Source organism: Heterodontus francisci, chromosome 27, assembly GCF_036365525.1.
Source record: "Heterodontus francisci isolate sHetFra1 chromosome 27, sHetFra1.hap1, whole genome shotgun sequence".
Taxonomy (NCBI): domain Eukaryota; kingdom Metazoa; phylum Chordata; class Chondrichthyes; order Heterodontiformes; family Heterodontidae; genus Heterodontus; species Heterodontus francisci.
In genome coordinates this window covers 32,734,795-32,762,088 of record NC_090397.1, presented here as the reverse complement: position 1 = coordinate 32,762,088, position 27,294 = coordinate 32,734,795, and the positions used below count along the sequence as shown (strand labels likewise).

At 44.2% G+C, this 27,294-nt stretch overlaps 1 protein-coding gene across 3 annotated transcripts in view; it reads right to left on the bottom strand.

The window, feature by feature from the left end:
* Window positions 1-27,294, bottom strand: part of gramd4a (GRAM domain containing 4a) — a 212,909-nt gene that overhangs the window by 73,087 nt on the left and 112,528 nt on the right. For all 3 annotated transcript variants that reach the window (XM_068059128.1, XM_068059127.1, XM_068059129.1), the window contains one exon: window positions 13,251-13,383. In XM_068059128.1, coding sequence (XP_067915229.1) covers window positions 13,251-13,383 — 133 coding nt within the window. The remainder of the gene's footprint in view (window positions 1-13,250; window positions 13,384-27,294) is intronic.

Below are 27,294 nucleotides of genomic sequence, written 5' to 3'. Positions count from 1 at the left end.
TCTAGAATTGGCCTTTATAGCCACTCCAGGCGCTGCTTCACAAACCACTGACCACCTCCAGGCACTTACCCATTGTCTCTCGAGACAAGGAGGCCAAAAAGGACGATATTTAGTTCCTCATCTAAATCATTAATGTATATTGTGACTAGCTGGGGTCCTCGCACTGATCCCTGTGGTACCCCACTAGTCACCGCCTGCAATTCGGAAAAAGACCCATTTATCCCTACTCTTTGTTTCTTGTCTGCCAACCAATTTTCTATCCATCGCAATACACTACCCCCAATCCCATGCGCTTTAATTTAACATGCTAATCTCTTATGTGGGACTTTGTCGAAAGCCTTCTGAAAGTCCAAATAAACCACATCCACTGGCTCCCCCTCATCAATCAGAACCTCACCCTTGTGCCTTTTTCCTTCCAGATATCCAAGTGGTGCAACCTGGCCAGGTAGTGGTAGAACACCAAGCTAATGATGATGCAGACACAGTACCATCACTTGATTTCACACTTGCTCCAATACTAACACTACGCACACCTTAGAGGATAGTGTAACGAACAGGTGAGAAATGTGGCTAGTGGTCTTTTACTGTCTTCACCTGGTCTTATTGTAACAGGGTTTAATTTTAAACAAAAACAAGAAATGCTGTAAATACTTAGCAGGTCTGGCAGCATCTGAGGAGAGAGAAGCAGAGTTAACGTTTCAGGTCAGTGACCCTTCATCAGAACTGGCAAAGGTTAGAAATGCAATAGGCTTTAAGCAAATAAAGCGGGGGTGGGACAAGAGATAACAAAAGTAAAGGTGTTGATAGGACATGGTCACAGAGAATAACTGACCAGAAGGTCATGGAGCAAAGGCAAACGGTATGTTAATGGTGTGTTGAAAGTCAAAGCATTAGTACAGAGAGGGTGTTAATGGACAGAAAAAATGACTAGCCCTGGCCCAAAGCACAAACGTGAAAAAAAGTGGGCGGGCTCAAGGTAAGAAAGATGAATGATGAAACAAACTAAAAGAAAAAGAAAAAAAGAAAAAAGGAAAAAATAACTGTTTTGAGCTCCCCCTTTGCGAATCCTTGTTCACAGCTTTCCAATTATAAGGCAAAGAAATGAGCACACCAGGTTTTCTTTAGATTTAAAGAAAAGTGAAATTTATTAAACTTTAAACTTAAACTCGAATATGGTTAACGCCAATGGATATACGACACGCCCACACGATATACACATGCAAATAGGGACAGAAAAGAGAATAATAAAATGGAGGTTTGAGGCAGTCTCTAAAGGGGGTTTCTTGTTACTGTTTCTGTGTTTCCAGCTCGCTGCAGAATCCTTGATTGTAGACAGCTCTTACTTACTTTTCATTGGGGCCCAGTATTCTTCTTAACCCTTGTTCACTGTAGCAGACTTTTCTCTCAAAGTTCAATGTTTGCCGTGGTTGCTCAAATGCAGCTGGCACAGATTCTCACAGAATGAAGGCATGATTCACTATCTGTGCTTGCACACCAGCTGGGCATCGAAGGAGCAGAATTCCTGTTGGTTCCAGTATGGAGTAGAGTTGAACATACGGCGGATACAAAGCAATGTCAATGCCACCCTGCTGCATGAGGAAGCCTGCAATTCTAGCAAAGCTGCATGCTCGCTCTGCCTGCTTCTCTTTGGCAAAAGAGTGTGAAATGTACTCAGCTCTTTTGGAATACAGAGCCTCAGTAACCTCCCTCCCTTACAGTGGGCGGCAATCTGCAAGATGTGGCAAATATCTCCAGTTCAAGCCTGGAAGCAGACAAATGCATAAAAGTTCATTGCCACAGTCACCTTCACAACCACTAGCAATGCTGTCCTTGTCCTGCTCTGAGGTTACAGTTCAGCTATGCTGAACTTGAGGTGAGAGGTTAAGAGAGGGCATAAGCTGGAGCAATAAGCTTCAAAGTGACACCGCTGGCATCAAATCAGCATTGGATACTGACTGACATGATCTGCCTGCTCTGCATATTTCCGGCAGACATCAGATATGCATGCGCGCTAAAGCCCTCACACAAGATGGCATTCTTTACGATTTGTGGCAGAAGTGTGCGTGTACACATCAAGTGCCATTTGGTCCCCAAACTGCACCCATAGTGCCTTAACGATGGGTGCTGCAACACCCAAAAAAACTTCATCAATAATTAAGTGGAAAATTAAAAAATTAAACTACAAATGTGAGCAGCTCTATGTGAATCATTCAAATTCTCATCAGAGCAATTTTTATTTTAACAGAAATGAGCATCTTCAATTTGTAACTCAATTTTACTTAACTTCAGATTTCAGTTATCCACTCTGATACTCCAAAATAGCAATATATTGCCTTCATTTTAGCATTTGCACTTTCAAAATATTTGTTAAAACATCAGTAAAACAAAAATAATTGACCCTTTTCCTACATGAGGACCATTAAAAGAGAATATCTGTTTCTACATTGGAAATAAAATTAATATTTGTAGAACTAGGTGTAATATACGGGTGAATCAGTATTGCTATGTTTAATTTTATTGAAGTACAAGAATTCTTCCACATACTGGCCGGAAATGAGAATTGCAACAGAGCAAGAAAAAGAAAACTAGGTGGGGATCAGCATCTGAAAGGTAGGTCAAAGTTTCAAATAAGAACCTTCATCAAAATTCATGTGTTCTATTTTTGAGGTTGGTGTTGGCATTCAGAATTGATGACTAAAGCTGCAGAGGTCATGGCACAAATTAGCATCAATAATTATTCTGAAGTGAAACATAAAATCAAGGTTTGTTGTGGCCAGGTCAACATCACTACATAAGGAGGATGGGTATTTGCAGAGAGAGATAACTACTTTCATTAAGGATTCAATATGGCATTTACTTTCTATTTGTTTTAGCAGCACATAGGAGTACAAGAAAATTAGCAAAGTCCCTGCTTAAAGACAACAGGCAGATTCATGAAGCATACCACATCATTTTTCTCAATTGGGCTTTTAAAATAAACATTGGCCCAGATTTTGCTGTGAAAATAATGGTGAGGCTAACAGCACACACTGTTATTTATGCGCAAATTAGACAAGAGATGTGCAGTTAAATACAAAAATCTGGAAGCTGCTTTCCAAGATGCCCTCCCACTACCCCTCCATAAGGTATTGATAACTAAGAAACATTTAAAAATGTGTTCTAACTTTGGTAGAAAAAACAGAAAGGCAGAGTATTTCTTAAATGGTGAGAGGTTGGAAAGTGTTGCCGTCCAAAGGCCTTTGGGTGTCCTTGTTAGTGAGTCACTAAAAGCTAGTTCTGATGAAAGGTCACCGACCTGAAACTTTAACTTTGTTTCTCTCTTCACAGATGCTGCCAGACATGCTGAGTATTTCCAGCACCCGCAGTATTTTGCTTGAACTAAAAGCTGGATGCCTTGCTGCAATTGTCTAAAGCCTTGGCGAGACCACACCTGGAGTATTGTGTCCAGTTTTGGTCTCCTTATCTAAGTAAGATATACTTGCCATAGAGGGAGTGCAACGGAGGTTCACCAGACTAATCCCTGGGATGGCGGGATTGTCTTATGAGGAGAGATTGCGGAAACTGGGCCTGTATTCTCTAGACTTTCTTACAGGACATGACAGGGTAGATGTGAATAGGTTGTTTCCTCTGGCTGGTGAGTCTCGAACCAGGGAACACAGTCTTAGAAAAAGGGGCATGCTATTTAAGACTGAGATGAGGAGGAATTTCCTGACTCAGAGGGTGGTGAATCTGTGGAATTCTCTACCCCAGAGGGCTGTGGAAGCTCAATCATGGAGCATGCTCAAGACAGAAATGAGAGATTTCTGGATACTAATGACATCAAGGAATATAGGGATAATAGGGAAAAATGGCATAGAGGTAGCTGATCAGCCATGATCTGTTTGAATGGTGCAGCAGGCTTGACGGGCCAAATGGCCTACTCATGCTCCTATATCCTATGATCTTCAGTCACTTGGAGCAACTCTAGATGAAACCAGAGTTGAAACACATTACCTGAGCCTAGAAGATTGATCCACGTGCCCCAGCCTTACATTAGGGTGAGGTATTTCACATAACGCAAGGGTCAAGAGAGTCGAGAGAAAGAATACTGGGTATTGGATCATGATCACAATCCAGCCACAATACATCTTCCCTTTAAGAGATGCAGGCTACATTCAAGCAGTGCAGGCTAGCTTTAAGTGGAGTAGGCCATTTACGATAATGCCCCACTACTGATGCTTGCAGCCGATGAACAGTGTAGTGAGCAATGGATGGACACAGATCATTCAAACAAGCAAGCATGGAAGAAGCTGGCCCAAAAATTACTTCATGGATACGAATACACAAACATGTAATGCACTCTAAAGGCCTACTGCCCGACCCAAACCCGACGGGACCGGTCCAGGTCGGGTCGGGTCGCACTTCTGGGGCCAGCATTCAGGCTCGGGTCGGACACGCTCTATCACAGGTAAGGGGCTCCAATGTTAATTTAATTTTTGGACTGGAAAGGTGGTTTTGATAGTTATTTTAAGCTTGTTCAGATCAGCAAGAAAGTGAAAAATGGAAGGTAAGTTAACTGATGGCTGGGTGGGGCGCGGTTCTGTCGGGCTCGGGTCGGGGTTTTTTTTTTGCAGACCCGAGCAGGCCTTTAATGCGCTCTACTAGAATTCCTCTCTCCCTTATTTTAGCAAAGGCGTGAACATATTTAAATGGGTTAATTCTTCACACTAAAATAGCAGAGAGGGGGAACCTTTAAAATGTGCAGGTTAAGAATTCACAACTCATTACAATGTATTACAAAGTATTTACAGCACAGAAACAGGTCATCCAGTCCAATACGCACTGCCAGTGTTTATGCTCCACACAAGTCTCTTCCCACCCTTCTTTATCTAACCTCATCAACAACATAGCCTCTATTTATTTCGCACTCAAGCTTCCCCTTAAATGCATCTATGCTATTTGCATCAACCACATCTTGTGGAAGAGTGTTCCACATTCCATCCACTCTTCGGATGCAGATATTTCGCCTGAATTCCCTATTGGATTTGTTATTGGCAACCTCACAGTGGCGCAGTGGTTAGCACTGCAGCCTCACAGCTCCAGGTACCCGGGTTCAATTCTGGGTACTGCCTGTGTGGAGTTTGCAAGCTCTCCCTGTGACCGTGTGGGTTTCCGCCGGGTGCTCCGGTTTCCTCTCACCGCCAAAGACTTGCAGGTGATAGGTAAATTGGCCATTGTAAACTGCCCCTAGTATAGATAGGTGGTAGGGAATATGGGATTACTGTAGGGTTAGTATAAATGGGTGGTTCTTGGTCAGCACAGACTCGGTGGGCCGAAGGGCCTGTTCAGTGCTGTATCTCTAAAATAAAAAAAGAATAAAAAGATACCGTCAAACCCTTGCATAATCTTAAAGACCTCGATTAGGTCACCCCTCAGTCTTCTCTTTTCTACAGAAAAGAGCCCCAACTTGTTCAGTATATCCGGATAGGCGCAACCTCTCAGTTCTGGTATCATTCTAGGAAATTGTTTTTACACCTCCTCCAGTGCTTCTATACCCTTTTGATAATATGGAGACAAGAACTGTTCACAATATTTCAAGCATGCTCTAACCTAGGTTCTATAGAATTTTAACATAATTTCACTGCTTTTCAATTGTCCCTCTAGAAATGAACCCCAGTGCTTTGTTGACTTTGCTTATGGCTTTAACAACGTGCGCTGCTACTGTTAGTAATTTGTGTATGGTACCTCAAGATCTCTCTGCTCTTCTGAACCATTTAGACACTTATATTCCAAGCAGCACAGTGAATCTCTGCTGGAAGTATGTAGAGCAGGCAGATCATGACGTCAACCAGCATGCAATTTTGGAGTGAACACTCCGGCCAATGCCATCTTTTAACTTCGCACAGCTGAACACATATTGAGCAGCAGGAAGGACCCCACACCCATGCTATTTAAAAGGGATTGTCAACTATTTACATGGTAGTTGCTGGATGATTTATTCTGCCTGTTGCTAAAATTCTACAAGTGTATGGTGTTTTCTATAGTTGTTCCAAGTTACAGAAATTGACAGGCAGTGGATGCTGAAAGATATTTTGCTGACTTCAAGGCTTCTTCACATTACAACAGCTCATAGATAGGGGTGCAATAGTAGATATTCCCACTGGAATACAGCATGACAGAGAAAATGAAGAGAGGCCACATGGGACAAGACAAGATGCTTGAGGAGGAGGAGGAGGGTGGCTCTCAGCAGGAGGCCCTATCCACCCTGGGTGTTTCGGGATAAATTACTCTGCGCGAACCTCAGCGAGGATCAATGTGCGAGATGTCTGGATTTCAGTAAGGACGTCCTCACTGAAATCTGCCACCCGCTGCAGCCACAAATACAACCTCAGAGCAGGACAAGGACACTTTGCCAGGTGGTTGTGGCCATGAACATTTATGTTTGACTCCCTCTAGGCTGGAGCTGGGGATATTTGCAACATCTCATAGTTTGCTATCCGCTGTTGCATAATGGAGGTCACTGAGGCTATTAATTCAGAGAGAGTTAAGTGCATTTCATTCTCTCTGACCAGATACAAGCAGGCAAAGAAAGCATGTGGCTTTGCTAGGGTTGCAGGCTTCCCCATGCCACAGAGTGCCACTAATAGCAAACACATCGCTTTGCAGGCACTGCATGATCAACATTGCCCGATGCCAGAACTGGAACGGATTTCTCTTCCTCACCGTCACGCCAGTGTGTGACCATAAGCAGTGAATCATGCAGGTCAGTGTTCAGTATCCTGGCACCAGTAATGCCGCCTTCATTCTGCAGCAGTATACTGTGTGAGCTGAATTTAAGTCACCACTGCAAATTAAATGGTGGCTGCTGGTGACATGGGCTATCCGCTGATGCCTGGCTGATGACTCCTGTGTGTCACCAATGCACATGTGTGCAGTATGCATACAACGAAAACCATGCCGCCACAGGAAACCTACTTGGTACATTGAAATGACACTGCCGCCATCTGGACCCTTCTGGAGGAGACTTGCAGTACTCTAAACAGCAGATGTCAAGATTCGCGGTTGTCTACTGCACGCTGCACAACCTTGCCATCATAGGGTGATATCCCTTGCCATCGGCTATACAGCAAGCAGCTGAGGAGGAGCTTGAAAAGAAAAGTAAGAAGGCAACCAAGATGGCCCTTTTCTGGTCAGGCTGTCAGAGAAGAACTCGGAGTGTGATACCAGTAAATGCAAAGACCAATTCCTCATCTGACAACTGTCCTACATCTTACCTTCCCCTCTGTCACTGATGATCACTGTGTCCACTTGGCGACAATGCAAAAATAAAAGCCAACATAAAATAAACACTCTAAACCAAACCTATAAGTGAAATCATGCCATATTGCAAACAAAAATCAACTAATCACCTTTATACATTCCCTCAGTGCCTGTCTTCTGCTTGCCTCAACCTGTCCTCATGCTCCTACACAGTGCTGCTTCAATGGCTGCTGCATACCTGATGAAAGGCTGCTGACCTTTCAGTGGAGGAGACTGCAGGTGGCCTTGGAGAAAGACCTCGAGCAGCACTAGGCTGAGAAGACCCGGCTGGAGACGGCACCATCTTAGCAGCATTCGGGCTGGCTGGTCGACAGGCAACAGCAAGAGCACTGGTGGAGTGGCAGAGGTGGGAGGGCTAATGTCAGCCTGAGAGATGACAGCAGCATTGTGGTCCGTGGAGCTACTGCCACTCCCCGAGCGTAGCACCTCAGCAATCCTAGTAATCTGTTGGAGGTCATACTACTTCAATACTGCAACAACCTGCAAGCCCCTTTGAACACTGTAATCCACAGCCATGATGGCAGCAGTCTGAACTTGCATGTCAGAAACCTGACCTTTCATGCAGCACTCAAGCATTGGGCAGCTGCTGCTTGTGCTGCAATGCAAGCTGTGACATTGGCCATTAGATGCTGCATCATGGTTGGGTTCCCACCTGCGAACAGAATTGGCCAGCACTTCCATGCTGGAAAGGATGGGCTCCAAGCTCTGCGCAAAACCCTGTGCCAAGTTGGTACAGGACTCCTCCCTGCTCCTTGAGATTGACTGTAATCTTTCTGGCAGGCCGGTCAATGCGCCAAGCATTTCGTTATAAATATCCATCAGCATTCTGTCAGCTGCCCCATCAAAGCACCTGTGTAACCTTGCCCTCCAACATGCTGGCTCCTGCACCATCCTTGCTGCCGTTCCCGGCAGCAGCCCAATCCTGTTGGTATCTCACCACATGGGGATCCTGCCTTTAATCTGTCCTTTAAGGTGCAAGCAGTGTTAGTATCTGAGATGGTGGCTGCAAATATGAAATCAAGTGATGGTGCCGGGTCTTCATCCTCACTCTTTTCTTGGTGTTCCTCGATTGTCTGGCCCACACTGCACCTCTTGGGTAACTGAATGGAAAAAGGGACAAGGGTAAAAGTTGTGTTGAGGGGTGGGTGGAAGTAAGAAGTGCTTCTTCCTTACATCATCTGCAGCTTTGAAATCAGAGAGATTGTAGAATGAAGGAGGGAGGATTAGTTATGAGAATACCTTCCCCTTCGATGGTTTCAGCCCCGCTGCTGGCCACAGCCTCAGAAGTGGGTCTCCCAATAATGATCAGTACCATCTCTGCCATGGGGGTTGGAACATGCAGAGCACCTGTCCCCCTCCAGTTTGCTCCTGCTGCTTTTGGTCGTGTGTTACCTTGTCTTGCAAAAGAGGGGGAAATATAATGATGAGCTTCTGTTTGGCTTAGATGGCTGTCATCGTTGAATAGATGGCAGTGTGAGGTCATTGCATTTCTTGCGACACTGCAGCTAGGTCCTCGGGGCTTGACTCCTGATTTTGAACTCCACAGCTATCTGCTCCCAATGCCATTTGACTGTGTGTCTGGAGGGCTTCCTGATCCCCTGTGGAGACAGAACATCTCTCCTACTTTTCATCTCTTTCACCAAGACCCGCAGTGCAGCGTATGAAAACCGTAGAGAGCCCACTCTCTTGCTTTTTGCAACATTCCTCACTCTTTCCCAGGTCAGATTCTCTTGAACCACAACTTCCAGAACCTGCTCCAGCCACAATCCACCACCCCTTTAAGAAATGCAGGCTAGTTTTAAGCAGTGCAGGTTAGCTTTAAGTGGTGCTAGTCACTCACAATATTGACCAACTGCTGATGCATGCAGTTAGCTAGACACAGAGATCATTCAAATGAGCAGGCAGCACGAGGTTGAGGTACTGCCTGCAATATAATCAATGGGCACAGGTTAATCGCGCATCATGATCCTAGTGCCCTTTTTCAGGGGCTATCCAATTTAGCGCCCTATGTTTCCACGTCTTCTCTTCAGCGATAAGTAATAGCAATGTGGGAGGTGCTTTTCAAATTAAATATTGACCTAACACTTTCATAATAAATGCTATAGCATTGATTTTGCACGGTGAAGTTCAGAATGTGGACCTTGTTCAATGGGAACAAATTGACAAAATCAGACAAGTGATCAATGTGATCAATTTGCAATGTTCCTGATCTAATAACTAGAAAATTAGGAGAACCGTGAATTGTCCTGGTTGACCTCTGCATCCAATTTCTTGGATACATTCTCTGCATCAGAAGACTTACCATGCAAAATATAGCCATAGATAGTTACTCTGGTTGACCAAGATTTGAGGATTGATCTGTGATAAGGAGTTTTAAGCAGTGGGGAAATAAGGGGGCATAAAGCGGCACACCACTTAACTTTTGCAAATTTTTAGGAGTAAAATTTCCATTGGGATATCATTCTAGTGATTTTCTTTGCTTCTCCATTGGTTGACAGGCCAAAGTAGATAAAGGATGAACATGAGAGGCGGAGGAATAACCTTCTGTACCAATAGATTTTGGGGCAAATTACGGGCAAATTTATGCATTTCTGTAATTTGCATCACAATATAAAGATTAAAAAATGGTTACCAAAGTAAAATTTGATTTGACTTTGTTTTAAACATAGTTAAAATGTGTGATGACTTTAACGAGCACCATACAGAAAGTTCAAATTATTTATTAATTTGAATACAAATTTATTAATCTGAACACAAGTGTAAAAATTCAGTTTGGCACCTCAACTGAAGATCTGAGATAGCCTTGAAGGTTGATCAAAGGGCTCAATTTAAAAGTAAAGGACTCTGTGGGTTTACAGAACTCACCTACCTCCAGTTCCAACATTACACTTCAACATTCATAAATATTTTGTTATTTGGGATGTCTGAATATACGATAAAAATCAACAGAATAACAGTGAAATATGAAATAAGAAGTCCTAAAACCTAATACTGCAGCAAACAATGACCCACTTTTTAATGAACAGATAAAAAGTAAAACCAAGCTGCAAAGAGTTCAAACCTACTGTAATGAAGTAAAACACTTAATAAATGCCGCACAGCACTACCCCTTGTTTTTTTTTTTAAATGACAGATCTAATTTGGCCAAAATCTCAATGAAAGGTTCCAAAGTGATAACAGTTATTGAATTTTCTGTAAAGTGGCACTGCAACAGAAGGAATTGTGGTCAGCTATATAATCAGCTAATGAATGATGTCTAAGCTGCAAAACATCAAACTGGATGCCCTGAACCATAAGCAGTCCACTAGATGGTTCCAGAGAGCTCATATAAGATTGGATATCTGCTATGATAAAAACAAGAAATGCTGGAAATACTCAGCGGATCTGACAGCATTTGTGCAGAGAGAAGCAGAGTTAACGTTTCAGATCAGAAACCCTTCTTCAGAACTGGCAAATATTAGAAATGTAAAAGGTTTTAAGCAAGTAAAGCAGGGGTGGGGCAAAAGATAACAAAGGTGAAGGTGTTGATAGGACAAGGTCACAGAGAATAACTGACCAGAAGGTCATGGAACAAAGGCGAACGTCATGTTAATGGTGTGCTGAAAGACAAAGCATTAGTACAGATAGGGTGTGAATGACTGTAAAGCACTGAGCACTCCAAGCACAGAGCACTCCAAGCACGACATTAAAAAAAAACAGTGGGTAAGCACAGTGGAAACAAACTAAACAAACTGAAAAACCTAAAACAAAATAACCAAATAAAAAGGAAAACGAAAGAAAGAAAACTAAGCATAAAAAGGGGGACCAGTCATACTCTGAAATTACTAAACTCAATGTTCAGTCCGGCAGGCTGTAGTGTGCCTATTCGGTAAATGAGATGCTGTTCCTCGAAATTGCGTTGATGTTCATTGGAACACTGCAGCAATCCCAGGACAGAGATGTGAGCATGAGAGCAGGGGGGAGGTGTTGAAATGGCAAGCAACCGGAGACTCGGGGTCATGCTTACAGACGAAGCGGAGGTGTTCCGCAAAGCGGTCACCCAATCTGCGTTTGGTCTCCCCAATGTAGAGGAGACCACATTGTGAGCAGCGAATATAGTATACTACATTGAAAGAACAAGTAAATCGCTGCTTCACCTGAAAGGAATGTTTGGGGCCTGGGATAGTGAGGACAGAGGAGGTAAATGGGCAGGTATTACACCTCCTGTGATTGCAGGGGAAGGTGCTGTGGGAAAGGGACAAGGTGGTGGGGGTAATGGAGGAGTGGACGAGGGTGTCGCGGAGGGAATGCTGACAGGGTAAGGGAGGGGAAGATGTGCTTGGTAGTGGCATCACGCTGGATGTGGCGGAGGATGATCCTTTGGATATGGAGGCTGATGGGGTGGAAAGTGAGGACAAGGGGAACCCTGTCGCGGTTCTGGGAGGGAGGGGAAGGGGTGAGGGTAGAGGTGCGGGAAATGGGCCAAACACGGTTGAGGGCCCTGTCAACCACAGTGGGGGGGGGAATTCTCGGTTGAGGAAAAAGGAAGACATATCGGAAGCACTGTCGTGGAAGGTAGCATCAGCAGAGCAGATGCGTCGGAGACGGAGAAACGGAGAATGGAATGGAGTCCTTACAGGAGGCAAGGTGTGAAGAAGTGTAGTCGAGGTAGCTGTGGGAGTCGGTGGACTTATAATGAATATTCGTAGACAGCCTATCCCAGAGATGGAAACAGAGAAGTTGAGGAAAGGAAGGGAAGAGTCGGAGATGGACCATGTGAAGGTGAGAGAAGGGCGGAAATTAGAAGCAAAGTTAATAAAGTTTTCTAGTTCTGGGAGGGAGCAGGAAACATCACCGATACAGTCATCAATGTACCAGAAAGAGTTGAGGGAGGGGGCCTGAGTAGGACTGGAACAAGGAATGTTCGACATATCCCACAAACAGACAGGCATAACTGGGACCCATGCGGGTACCCATAGCAACACCTTTTACTTGGAGGAAGTGAGTGGAGTTGAAGGAGAAGTTGTTCAATGTGAGAACAAGTTCAGCCAGGTGGAGGAGGGTGGTGGTGGATGGGGACAGGTTGAGCCTCTGCTCAAGGAAGAAGCGGAGAGCCCTCAAACCATCCTGGCAGGGGATGGAGGTGTAGAGATTGGACTTCCATACTGAAGAGGCGGCAGTTAGGGCCAGGAAACTGGAAATTGTCAAACTGACGTAAGGCATCACAAGGGTCACAGATGTAGGTGGGAAGAGACTAGACCAGTGGAGAAAAGATAGAATCAAGATAGGAAGAAATAAGTTCAGTGGGCAGGAAAAGGCTGAAACAATGGATCTGCCATGACAGTCCTGTTTGTGGATTTTGGGAAGGAGGTAGAAGCAGGCTGTCCGGGCTTGCGGGACTATGAGGTTGAAAGTTGTAGAGGGAAGATCTCCAGAGGAGATGAGATCAGTGACAGTTCTGTGGACAGTAGCTTGATATTCGATGGTGGAGTCATGGTCCAGGAGGAGGTAGGATATCTGCTAATCTACTGTCTGACCACTTAGTATTGCAGTTCTTGTATGCTAATGAAAGAACATTTCTGCAACGAAAGCAAGATTTTCATTTTGATATTTAAAATTGGTATTTTGAAAGTTATATACATGATCTGTAGGAGTCTGTCAATATCTGCAAGGGACCCCCCCAAAAAGATTGAAAACTGCTGGCCTATAGCAATACTAATGGAACAAATAGCATTTATACTAACTCTCAGTACATCTTCAGCTGTTATTTGGACCATGAAAAATTACTTCTGCCAAAATATTCAGCACATTGCCACACCATAGTAAAATTAAAACATTGTGACCAAGGAATCGCAAAGTTAAAGTGCCACAAAATTATAGTAACTGAAGACGACCATACTGCATCACTGGATTAAAACTTGGTACTATTTGTCTTTGAATATATAATGATCTACTGAAGTTAAATCTCCTACCGTTTAGCACTAAGTGGTTCTTCAGTTTCTACAGTGTTCTCTTCATGTTGGAATTGGAAATCCTCAATGTACTCTGAAAACTTCTCAAAGAACCATTTTTGAATCTTGGAGTAAAATGTCCGACCACGTTTTTCTAGAAAATTTCAAAATTCAAGTTATCAGCAAGTACAAAACTGGTATTCTGTTCGAGAGCATTGAAAGTCCTAATTTAGTCCACATTAACTAATTTGGCAGATCAAAAATTAAAAATTGCAACAATTTAATGACATTTTATGCTGGTTACTTAACGTGGAAACTGATGATGACAAAGTAGCAATTCATAGAAGAGTAAGGCACAGGAGGCAGACATTTGGCCCATCAAGTCCAAGCCGACACTTTTGAAGAACAATCCAGTTCAAAATCCAAAATATCAAATTCTTTCTAGGCGTAGACCATTTAGCCAATCAAGACAATTCTGCCACTCAATTAGATCATGGATGATCTGTACCTCAACTCCATTTACCTGCCGTAGCTCTGGATCGCTGGATACTCTTACCCAGCAAAACTTCATCCATCTCATGCTTGAAAATTTCAATTAAATCCACAGCATTTTGTCAAAGGAAGGTCCAGATTTCCACTACAGTTTGAGAGAAAATTTGCTTCCTGATTTCACTCCTAAATAGCCTAGCTCTAATTTTACAATTATGCCCCTTTGTTCTGGATTTCCCCAAAAAGAATAGTTTATATCTATTTTATAGAATTTCTAAATCATTTTAAAGATCTTCGTTAAATCATCCCTCAATCTTCTAAATTAAAGGCAATAACATTCAAATTTATAAAATTTGTAGTCATAATTTAACCCTTTAAGTCCTAGTACTATTCTGGTGACCACTTCACTCCAGCAGTGAACTCCCTTCCCTTTCCACAGCAGAGTGCACAAAGTCTCAACCAACATTAAAACCAGATCTCTTGAGCAGAGAAGAGACACAAGAGGGGGCCTGCACCCAACTACTTGGTGGCACAATTGCTCATTCTTGAAAGCAAAAGGGACCAAATGTTCAGTTATTTGCTAGCATTCAGCACAAGTTGTTAGATCAGAGAGGCTTTTTTCAGGATGAACCTGGTCTAACACCATTTCAGGACTGGTTTCCACTTGAATGGTCTTGCACTTGGAGAGAATGTGATCTTCAACTTCCAATCCAATTCTCTCCCATCCAGCAACCCCCCAACCCCATATTATTCAGATGCCAGACATGCACAAAATCCTGTCACCATGTTCAAGGTCACCAATCCAAGCCACTGAGCAATCTACACGTGTAGAGTTTCCATTTGTCTGATATTGAGTGCATTCTCTCCTCACAGGGATGCACCACGCTTATCCAAGTCCAGAAAACTTAAATGAAGGTTAGCAGAGCCGAAGGTTGGAGATGGTGTTCCTTGTAACCGCATCCAAAGATGTATTCTTATGTCTAACCAGCTTAAATTATGCAGATTGCCAATATAAAGCACTAGGCAGTCAGCATCCTCCCATAGGTACCTGGGCTTCAGGTAACTCTGAGATCAAAGACTGGAACAGATGGTTTCTCCATCTTCCAATGAATATCTTCAGATACAGTCTTGAGCTGTGCAAAACTACAATACTCCACCTTGGTATGTTTGGGGGACAAGAGTGAAGAGGAGACCCACCATCATATTGTGCCGGTCAGCCCTTTTTGACACTGCTAGTAGAGTGTCTGAAAACAGCAGGTACAAAATCGCAGCAACCATCCACTATCACTCTTTCAAGTTATCCTTCCCTTCCCCATTAAAAATTGTATTTTCTTTCCAATATGTTATATAAACCATGTGAAAATAGGCCATCAACTTCGATAAACCTTCAACTGGATGCAAATCCTTTCTGCTTTTGCACAGCTTTCCCTTACTGAATGCCAGATGAGAGTTACGCAAACAGTAAAACTGATCTTGATTCATGCAAGACATCAGGCTCCACAATGCATTTGCCAAGGATTTCGAAGCATTCCACATGCTACCCTCTTCACAAAAACGTCTGTATTAAATGCACAAGCAAAGACATCTTTATAAATCGACCTTCAACATTTAACTAGCATTTACACAACGTTTCAGGAAAAAAAATTTCCAAGGTGCTTCACAAGTGGAGACAGACAGATTAGGAAAGGCGATTGAAAGCCAGGCCAAAATGTTAGACTTTGAGAAGGATTTTGAAAGACAAGATGGTGGGTGGTTTTACAAAAGGAGCTCAAGACAGATGGGGCAATGTTTCGGCAAACTCCACCACAATTGCGGGGGGGGGGCGGGGGGGGGGGGTGCAAATAGGCAGGGACAGAGGATAGAAAACAATACAAGAGGTTAGACATAGATGTGGGAAAGGATTGCACACTGGAACAAGTGGCAGAGATAGGGATTTGAAGAAAAACAAGGAATTTAAATGTGATATATTGTAAGACAAAGAGCCAGGGACTTGGTGCAGGATAAGATACAGCTGACTGTATTTGAGGGACTTTATGCAGGATGAGAATATTTGAGAAGTCCATTTCATGGTTGATAGAGGATGAGAGACCAGATAACCCAGGCTAGAGGTAACAAAAATGTGGACAGTGAAGGTGCCTTGGTAGGATTAGAGTTGGGAAGCGAGTAGAATGTGAGGCTTAAGCTCAGCTTAGGCTCATTCAAGCTCAATCAAGGGCTATAAGGATGCCATTTTCAACACCTCAATGAAACATTAAACTGAGATCCGATCTAATTGTTCCAATGCAGGTTACACAACATAAAAGGCTAGTTAACAAGAATTGAGGCTTATGCAATAAGAGGGTCAGTGTCCAATTGGATAAAAAAATTGGCTTAAAGACAGAAAACAGCGAGTTGTAAATGGTTATTTTTCAGACTGCAGGATAGTAGACAGTGGTGCTCCCCAAGGGTCAGAGGTTAAAAGATAACCGGTACATGCATCTGAGGTGCTATAGCCTGCAAGGCTACAAGACCAGGTGCTGGAAGGCGAGATTTGATTGCGTGGCAATTTTTTACAGCTGGCGCAGACATGATAGGCTGAATGGCCTCTTTCTGTGTCGTAAACTTTTCTACGGTTCAGTGCTGAGACCACTGCTTTTTTTGCTATATATAAAAATGACTTGGATCCTAAAATACAGAGCAGAATTTCCAAATTTGCCAATGATACCAAACTTGGGAGGTGTGGCAAACAGTGAGGATGACACGAACTGCCTGCAACAGGACATAGATAGGCTAGCAGAATGGGCAAATAAGTGGCAGAAGAAATTTAATACAGAGAAGTGTAAGGTGATGCATTTTGGCAGATGGGATAGGGTGAGGTAATATCAATTTAATGGCACAGTTCTAAAAAGAGTATACAGGAACAGAGGGACCTGGGGGTGTATGTGCTTCGATCTTTGAAGGTGGCAGGACATATTGAGAGCGTGGTTAACAAAGCATATGGGTTCTTGGGCTTTATAAATAGAGGCATTGAGTACAAAAGCAGGGATGCTATGCTGAACCTGTATAAAACCCAGGTTAGGCCCCAACTGGAGTACTGCACCCAGTCCTGGCCACCACACTTTAGGAAGGATGCAAGGGTCCAGAGGAGATTTACCAGAATGGTTGCAGGGATGGTAGATTTTAGTTACAAGGTTAGCTTGGAAAAGCTGGGGCTGTTCTGCTTACAGCGAAGGAGATTTGACAGAGATGTACAAGATTATGACAGGCTTTGATAAGCTAGACAAGGGAAAACTGTTCCCCTTAACTGATGGTACAAGGACTAAGGGACACAGCTTGAAGGTTTTGGGCAAGAGATGTAGGCACCGACTGGTCATGACCTGGAACTCACTACCAACGAGGGTGATGATTTCAAAAGGAAATTGGATGAGCATTTGAAGGAAATAAAATTGCAGGGTTACAGGATTCGAGCAGGGCAGTGGGGCTGACTGGACTGCTCCCCGGAGGGCCGGCATGTACTCGATGCGCCAAATTGCCTCCTATAGGACTGTAGGAACTATGTCATAAATGACTCTTGGACTCTATAAGGGTAACCTTTCAGCCTATTCCTCATTCTTCCACTGAAACTCAAGATCCCGAGCACAGCCTCTAACTGTCCCTTCCAGAGACTTTGCCGCCACTCCCCTACCCAGAGCCCAGCTCTCCACTTGCCTGGATGAGTACAGCTGCAACAACACTCAAGACGCTCGACACCATCCAGGACAAGCAGCCAGCTTGAAAAACACTCCATCCACCACTTAAAACATTCACTTCTTCAACCACCGGTGCATAGTCGCAGCAGTGCATACCATTTACAAGATCCACTGCAGTAACTTACCAAGATTCCTTCACAGCACCTTCCAACCCATGACCTCTATCAAGTAGAAGGACAAGAGCAGCAGATGGGAACACCATCACATGCAAGTTCCCCTCCAAGTCACATACCATCCCAACCTGTAACTATATCGTCGTTCCTTCACTGTCACTGGGTCAAAATCCTGGAACTCCCTCCCTAACAGCACTGTGGGTGTACATATACCACAAGGACTGTAGCAGTTCCAGAACCACCACCATCTTCTCAAGGGCAATTCGGGATGGGCAATAAATGCTGGCCTTGCCAGCGATAGTCACATCCCAAGAACAAATAAAAAGAAAAGACAAGGGTGGTGCTGTTGTCGTATGGCGTACCGACCTCTACCTTGCAGAAGCTCAACGCCAACTCACGGACACTTCTTCCTACCTCCCTCTGGACCATGACCCCACCACCGAACATCAAGCCACCGTCCAAAGGACTGTCACTGACCTCATCTCCTCTGGAGATCTTCCCTCTACAGCTTCCAACCTCATAGTCCCACAACCCCGGACAGCCCGCTTCTACCTCCTTCCCAAAATCCACAAACGGGACTGTCCTGGCAGACCCATTGTGTCAGCCTGCTCCTGCCCCACTGAACTTATTTCTTCCTATCTAGACTATCTTTTCTCCGCTGGTCCAGTCTCTTCCCACCTACATCTGTGACTCTTCTGACGCCCTACGTCATTTTGACAATTTCCACTTTCATGGTCCCAACCGCCTCCTCTTCACTATGGACGTCCAATCGCTCTACACCTCCATCCCCCACCAGGATGGTTTGAGGGCTCTCCGCTTCTTCCTGGAACAGAGGCCCGACCAGTCCCCATCCACCACCACCCTCCTCCGCCTGGCTGAACTTGTTCTCACATTGAACAACTTCTCCTTCAACTCCACGCACTTCCTTCAAGTAAAAGGTGTCGCTATGGGTACCCGCATGGGTCCTAGTTATGCCTGTCTTTTTGTGGGATATGTCGAACATTCTTTGTTCCAGTCCTACTCAGGCCCCCTCCCCCAACTCTTTTTCTGGTACATTGATGACTGTATCGGTGCCGTTTCCTGCTCCCACCCCGAACTGGAAAACTTTATCAACTTTGCTTCCAATTTCCACCCTTCTCTCACCTTTACATGGTCCATCTCTGACACTTCCCTTCCCTTCCTCGACTTCTCTGTCTCCATCTCTGGGGATAGGTTGTCTACTAATATCCATTATAAGCCCACCGATTCCCACAGCTACCTCGACTACACTTCTTCACACCCTACCTCCTGCAAGGACTCCATTCCATTCTCCCAGTTTTTCCGTCTCCGACGCATCTGCTCTGATGATGCTACCTTCCATAACGGTGCTTCTGATATGACCTCCTTTTTCCTCAACCGAGGATTTCCCCCTACTGTGGTTGACAGGGCCCTCAACCGTGTCCGGCCCATTCCCCGCACCTCTACCCTCACCCCTTCCCCTCCCTCCCAGAACCGTGACAGGGTTCCCCTTGTCCTCACTTTTCACCCCATCAGCCTCCATATCCAAAGGATCATCCTCCGCCATTTCCGCCACCTCCAGCGTGATGCCACTACCAGACACATCTTCCCCTCCCTTCCCCTGTCAGCATTCCGAAGGGATCGTTCCCTCCGCGACACCCTGGTCCACTCCTCCATTACCCCCACCACCTCGTCCCCGTCCCATTGCACCTTCCCCTGCAATCGCAGGAGGTGTAATACCTGCCCATTTACCTCCTCTCTCCTCACTATCCCAGGCCCCAAACACTCCTTTCAGGTGAAGCAGCGATTTACTTGTACTTCTTTCAATGTAGTATACTGTATTCGCTGCTCACAGTGTGGTCTCCTCTACATTGGGGAGACCAAGCGCAGACTGGGTGACCGCTTTGCGGAACATCTCCGCTCAGTCCGCAAGCAGGACCCTGAGCTTCCGGTTGCTTGCCATTTCAACACTCCCCCCTGCTCTCGTGCTCACATCTCTGTCCTGGGATTGCTGCAGTGTTCCAGTGAACATCAACGCAAGCTCGAGGAACAGCATCTCATCTACTGATTAGGCACACTACAGCCTGCCGGACTGAACATTGAGTTCAATAATTTCAGAGCATGACAGCCCCCCATTTTACTTTCATTTTTAGTTATTTTTTCTTCCTTTTTTTTTTACATTCTTTTTTACATTTTTTACAATCTTTTTTTGCATTTATTTCATTTCATCTTAGTTTGTTCAGTATGCTTACCCACTGTTTTTTTTCAGGTTTGCACTTGCTGCTGTTCAATATTCAGTGTATTAACACCTAATCTGTACTAATGCTTTGTCTTTCAACACACCATTAACATATTGTTTGCCTTTGCTCCGTGACCTTTTGGTCAGCTATGTGGCCTGGTCCAATCTCGACCTCCTCTGTTATCTCTTGCCCCACCCCCACCTCACCTACTTATAACCTGTGACTTTTCTAATATTTGTCAGTTCCGAAGAAGGGTCACTGACCCGAAACGTTAACTCTGCTTCTCTTTTCACAGATGTTGCCAGACCTGCTGAGTGGTTCCAGCATTTCTTGTTTTTATTTCAGATTTCCAGCATCCGCAGTATTTTGCTTTTATATAAAAAGAAAAGATGATGTGCTTAAGTCTCTGGGATGAGGTTTGAACCCATTACCTCCAACTCAAAGAGAACAGCATGACCACCGAACAAAGGCCGACAGTATCTTGTAGACCTCTCCCTGCCCTCATTTCAAGGCTGTAGAACCTGAGTGTGTGGAAACTTTATTGATAACACTATGTTCTGACACCAAGGATGTACCTCGTGAACCTTCTCCCACCACTTCCAACGCATGGAGGGTTCCCTTAGTGACCAGAGTTGAATGCACTGGTCAAGCTGTATACTGACCAGGGCACTACACATTTTTGGTATGATAACCTCCGACTTCCTCAGCATCATGTTTGCTTTGGTTCCTTGACCAGTTTATCACCGTTAAGTAGCTTCCACATTTTTATTCCAATATGTATAACTTTCCACATATCTGCAAGGAATCTCATCAATCACTATTGTACTCACATCCTCTGCAGTTTGTTCGGACCGAGGCAGGAGCAGTGCACAGTCTTTTCTAGTTCCACTTCTCCACAGGTCACAACACATATTTTTTTTAAATGTTTACCCAGTTACCGATGCAGTCAGTCAATCATATACTCTACTCTTTATCCCAGAATAAAATACACCAACTAGATTTCTTGAATAAACAACAAAATACAGTTTATTATAAAACAAGACTGAACCAGTAACAAAGCAAAGCATTAACACAGATTGAAATATGAAAGTTCCCCTTTTTAACATAGTTCACACACAAACTCGCACACACACTGAAAGAAATACAGAAATTATCTCTGCAGAGGTCTGTTACAAAAAAAAAACGAAAAGAATATTTTGGACAAATAGTTGTTACTTCTTGAAGATAAAAAGAGAAGACATGGAAAGAGGTCAGTTGTCCCTTTTTTTGGTCTGGTGCCCCAAATACAGTTACGAACGACCTCTCCAGTCAAAGCCCCCAATCAAAATATACGATTCTGATTGTGGTGGGAGAAAAGCACTGATAATTCAATCCCGTCACTCCACAGATTGCCTAACATATCATTTGAAATTTCCAAATTAAAGACCCAGCCAAATTGTATCAGCGATTAACCCCCCGAATGAGGCTAACAAAACCAGGTGTCTTTAAATTAATAAATTAACTCTTTAATTAGAAGAACTAAATTCTTAAACACAATGAAGATATAAACAACATTTAAAGTTGAAAAAATTAGAGTCCTTGCAAATTTACAGTCCAATGTTGCTTGAAGTCCTCACAGTCGACCGATGCGGGAAAAAAGGTTCTTCCACAGTAGAACAGTCAGTAGTCTAACTTCAGCAGTAGGTGATGCTTTCCTTCTCCAGCTAATTTCAACAATTAACCACTTGCAAACACTTTCAATAGAATCAAGCTGACTTTAGAGTTTTTGAGGGATAAAAGATTGTCACTGTTAACTTCCCTTTCTTCAATTTAATTACCAGAGATCTCTGTTTTGGCTTGACTATTTTAGAATTTTGAGAGATAATAATTAAACAGAATAAAATCCTATTCCTTCAGTTTAAATGGTTGAGAGCTCTTTTTCCAGGTGCTCTCACCACAGCTGTCTGTGGCCGTGTGTCCTCTGCATCTGTGTCCTGTTAGAACAAACTGTCTTCACCTGAAAAGCCAGTTCAAAATTGAATTGTAATAAATGCATTGCTTAATCCTCACTCCCAGTATCTGTATCTATGGCAACGTGAATGCACCCTTTGAATCACAGGCGCCAAATGACTGTTTCTAAGGCAACGAAAATGCATCTCCTGTAACTCCTGAGGCTTGCTGGTTCTTAAAGCAATACTGATTCTTTGCAAGCCTTAAAGGCAAACCGCATATTCCTGGAAAAAAAAACTACAGGTCCATGACAACGTGTAGATGGCTGTCACTGGGACCTTTCTACAGCAGTTCTATTCAGGCGATGTTGAAGATCAGTTTGGCAGGCTTTCCAGTTTGGCATCAGTTTCGCTATTTCTTACACTTGATTGTCAGAAAGTTCTCAAAGAGATGGAAGAGGATGAGCTGATGGCGGCTGCTCTCTTGGCTGGCTTTCTCCAACTCTCTTCAAAATAGTTCATATGCCAACACAGTGTCCGAAGCGAAACCAAAAACAATACCTCAAGAGTCAAGCCTCCTGACTCCTATAAATCTTGACCTGTCACTTCTCTGTAAACATCTTCCCCAGGTCACCAAGGGAGCTATTGTTTTCTACTTAAACCACATGACTTCCAGGAAGTTTTTAAAACACCAACTCAGTGTCCTTTCAATGAACTGTCAACAACAAAGCTAAGTCCAGCTTCTATGAAATCTTTAGCCTTCCAATGAAACCATCTTCACAATTAATATACAAGTCCTCAATAACATATACTTAAAAAATATACAAGCACTTTCGTAACAGCTGCGAATCTGGCCAACCTCCACTGTACAATGGGAACTGTGTTATTGACATTCTGGAACAACTAAAATCATGTAGGTTTTCTTCTGAACCTGTGTGATTTCTGCAATTAAAAGTACAATTGAAAGACATATGAACTCTAACATTTGAAAGGTTCGAATGAAACAACTAACTCCTTTGCTGAAGGAAAACAAATACTGCAGACAATTCACTGAAGAACATATCCTATCTAATGTCAAAAAACACATCCAAGATGGCAGCACAGATTCACCTGTTTGTTCATTGTTGGCCGATAAAACAAGCCACACTTTCCCGGAATCCCAGCACCATTAGCCTTCCAGTGAGAGGGGAAAAGGGTTTCTGGGAGTCCCTATGAGTAACCAAGTACAGAACTATCAACATTAGACAAATGAGTGGGACTAATCAGTCACGCACCTGAGGTGTCCATTCATGCAAGAGCCTTTACACAGCTACATGTTGCAAGCCTGACCAGTCACAGGGCCCTGAGTCCCAGTCAAGGGATGTTACTCAGTTTTCATTTTCTGCATTTGCTCTTCAGAGCCTACCTGTAACATCTGCAGGCATGTTCCCTTATTGGACAGTATTTTTGAAAGTAGATAAAAAGCTATGGAAGCAGGAGTATCCCATTGTTTATACCGACAATTGAAGTGCTTTACCAAAACCACCGGTCCCATACTTTTAATAGAAAGCTTTCTCCAGTAATTGTCAGTTGGGCTGTCAGTAACACTCACACATCTGGTTCAGAAGGTTGCGGCTTTGAACCTCATCCAGGACTTGAACATATAGGGCTGAATTATATCGGCCCTCTAGGGAGTGGCATGGTTGCGCAGGGGGGGGGGGGGCCATAGAAATGCGAGGGAAGGCTGTGGGTAAAAAGCCTGTAATCTTCCTGACACCATTCAAATTTGGTCAGGTGCAAGGAATCACCACCACTGATAATATACCAGCAGCGCGGCAGGGGTGCCTCCACCTCATGGAGGGGCTGCCCGGTAACAGGTGACCTCCCTGGGAGCTGGAGGAGTGGGGGTCTCCTGCTTGGGAAATCTATGGCCCACAGAGGGAACCTGGCGCCAAAGGGCATCTCTGTGCCAATACCCGCACCCCACCCCCCCAACCAAATGCCAATCAGGGCCTGCCTCACTGGCCCTGGTGAGCCCATCCCCACTTACCCCCTCTCAGGCACCAGCGCTGCTCTTGGTCCCAGGCCTACTGCAGTACAAGCAGTGGCCACCGCTCCCGGTGGCACCACTGGGGCTGCTGAGCTGCCCACTCTCCGATTGGCCAGCAGCTCTTAGAGGCGGGTCCCTGTCATTAAAGGGACCCGGGGCCCCGGCACCAGGCAGTTAATTGCCTGAGTGGACCTAAATGCAGCTGGGGGTCCCCAAAATGACCAAATCAGGGTTCCCCTCGCCTTTCTGGCCCAGCGTCAGGACCCATGCCAACTGCATAAAATTCAGCCCATAATCTTAGGCTGATAGTTGAGTGAAGAGTGCTTTACATCAGAGCTGGTGCTTCATTGCGGATGTGGGGTGGCGATTCTGAAATCTCATTCATCTTCTTCGTTGGATGTTAAAGATGCAATTGGAAAAACAGCATGATTGGTATTTTGGAATGGAAATTAAAGAGAATGAACAGTGTTCTTCACCTTGTGACCTCCCACCTTCATAGTAGACTTGTTCTCACTGGAGAGAAATCCCTGTAATTACCACCAGAGTCCATCCATGATCAGTATCCAGAGGTGGGCGATCTCAGTCTGTGAGATTTTTGCCCAAGGCAGGACAGCGTGTAGGAGTATAAAAACATCTATTCAACAAACATTTATTCCCAATTCTGTGCTCCAGTTATCCCAGCACTCAGCACATCCTTGATGCCAATGGAAGTAACTCAGGTGATTTAAAATGGAAGTAGGTATCATTACAGCTCAGTAAACAGCGTGCAAAGATTCTTTCAAACCCTCACCATTTATATCCTTTACTGCGGGAACCTCAGCACCCAATGTCCAGCCCTGGTCATGAAACTGTTGGATGCATTCCCTACTTCTCTCATAAATAGCTCATTAAAACCTGCCACTTTGACCAAGCATTTCCGTCACCTGCCCAAATCTCTCCTTTACTGGCTTGGTATCAACTTTTGTCTGACAACACTCCTGTGTACTGCCTTAGGACAATTTTACTATGTTAAAAGTGTTATGTAAATGAAAGTTGTTGTTGTTTATTCATCATCTCATTACTGCAGGATGGCACAAAGCTCCAGTTCTTCAAAAGTATTTATTTGGACCAAGGACTTCTAATCATGCATGTTGCCGCATAAATTGGGGCTCTACCCAAAAACTAGCTACAATGAACCTGAACTATTCAAATGCTGGTCCAAGAAAGCAGTTACCAGATTTAAGAACACTGAATCAATCATTCTGTCAGCAGTCTCTGGCGAGACTAATGCCAGCTATAGCTCATAAGCTGGTGGCAATGTGATGTAGGTTTTCTGCATTTATCACGGCGGTGCTGTTTGAAAGAAGCAGGAAATCTGAACACATCCAGAAAGCAAGCAGCCTTTCATTTTTTAAGTACACCAATCTGTTCTTTATGTTTCTCACTTTGTTGCTTAGTTGCCCCTAGATTGTTTCGATGTCTAAGCCGTTAGTTAGGTCAGATCAGAGGGCTATACAAGTGTGGGACTGAAGTCACATGTATACCAGGCCGGGCTCCCTTTGCTAGAGTACATTAGTTTCTCATGATAACCCGACAGCTTCCGCATACATTTATTCTGGTGCCAAGCTACAAATTAGGAAGACATTTGTTGACTTCAATCTTGCATCATCACAATCTGGAAGAGGAGGGAAGGTTGAAAGATAACCTAACGGAGGTCTTTGAAATGGTGAAGGGGTTCGATAGGGTAGACATAGAGAAGATGCTTCCACTTGTTGGGGATTTTCACTCAGGGCCATAAATCCAATAGGGACTTCAGAATAAGCTTTATCCAGAGAGTGGTGCGAATGTGGAACATGCTCCCACAAGTAGCAGTTAAGGCAATTGGCATAGATGCATTTAAGGAAAGGCTAGATAAGCACATGAATAAGAAAGGAATAGCAGCGTATGCTGATAGGGTGAGGTGAATAGCAGTGGGAAGAGACTCTTGTGACATTCACCTGCACAGGCAGATGGGAGTTTGCTTAATATTTCATCCAAAAAACAGCATCTCTGACTCTCTTACTACAACACTAAAGTGTCAACTTAGACTATGTGCTGGATAGAAGTTGAACCCAAGACATTCTGACTCTGACAAGGAAACTCTGCTACAGCAGGGACATCACTCTAATGCCAAATGATCCAGCAACAGGATTAAGGGGCAGAGATGTCCTTATGGTCAGAAACTAAGATCCACTGAAGGTTTCAGCAGAGATTGAAGCCTTCAGCAGGCAAAGAATGGAAGAGGTGGAGGCTGCTACACAGTTCTCCCTCACCTCAGGGGTATCTCAGGGCAGTTATTGCTGTTTTGCTGAACATGCTACCAATTTCCCGTGGAAGTAACATGGGCAACAAGGAGGAAAATATACTGGGAGCAATGTCCCCTCTAAGCTGCATGTGCACGGCAATGCAGCAACTTGGAAGGTACTGTACAAGTCACTCACAAGTTGCCCCGCTTCAGATACCGGCAGAAAAAAAAATCAAAAGGTTGTGCGTATTGAAATGAACAGGCCACGCACAACAAAAAAAAGAAACTGTAGAGGGGACATTGACTGGCAACTCATGACCAGCTCCCTCTGTCAGAATTTGCATGTGGTGAATAGAATCGAAGCAGGCTGTAATCCCTATGGGGACAGGGAGAGGGAAATCCTAGTCAGGATGGTGAGGCAGCAATAGGCTTCACTACTCCTTATTCCCCATGTTTCCAGGGCAATATTGTCCAATTTAGTGCAGGACCAGAGAGAAAAACACCCTCTTTGGCATCCAGACTTGTGAGCAAGGCTAATGGGTAAACAGGGGCCACCGCTCATTTCAATATCGAGTGAGGAGATGTTGAGGGTGCTTTGGTGGTTATTAACTAAGGCTGTCTAGAACTCAATAATGTGAGGCAGTCAGGCAGTCAATTGACGAGCTGTCTGAGGCAGTTTCTGATCAACAGTCCGAGATTGAGGCAGCAGTGATCTGGAGAGCTGGAGAAAGTCTGCAATGGATATGACCTATACTGCCTTGATCCTATGAGATCTCACTTCTTACTGGGTTTGGCACAATTCTTTGCAGTAGCCACAACTCAGTCTTGATGTTCTTTGTCTTCAGCTGGGAATTGGTGTCAGGAGGAGTGTCAATTCCCTCATTACGAGAGTATTTGGAAAACCACTGTATACAAATGAACAGCACAAAAACCTGTGTGTGACACAAATATGATGAAAAAAAATGTTGCTTCTCTTTCCAAAATGCAAAATGCTTCCCAAATACAATTTCCTGAAGACAATGGGCGGCACAGTGGCGCAGTAGATGGCACCGCAGCCTCACAGCTCCAGCGACCCGGGTTCAATTCTGGGTACTGCCTGTGTGGAGTTTGCAAGTTCTCCCTGTGTTGGTGTGGGTTTTCTCCGGGTGCTCCGGTTTCCTCCCACAAGCCAAAAGACTTGCAGGGTGGTAGGTAAATTGGCCATTATAAATTGTCACTAGTATAGGTAGATGGTAGGGAAATATAGGGACAGGTGGGGATGTGGTAGGAATATGGGAT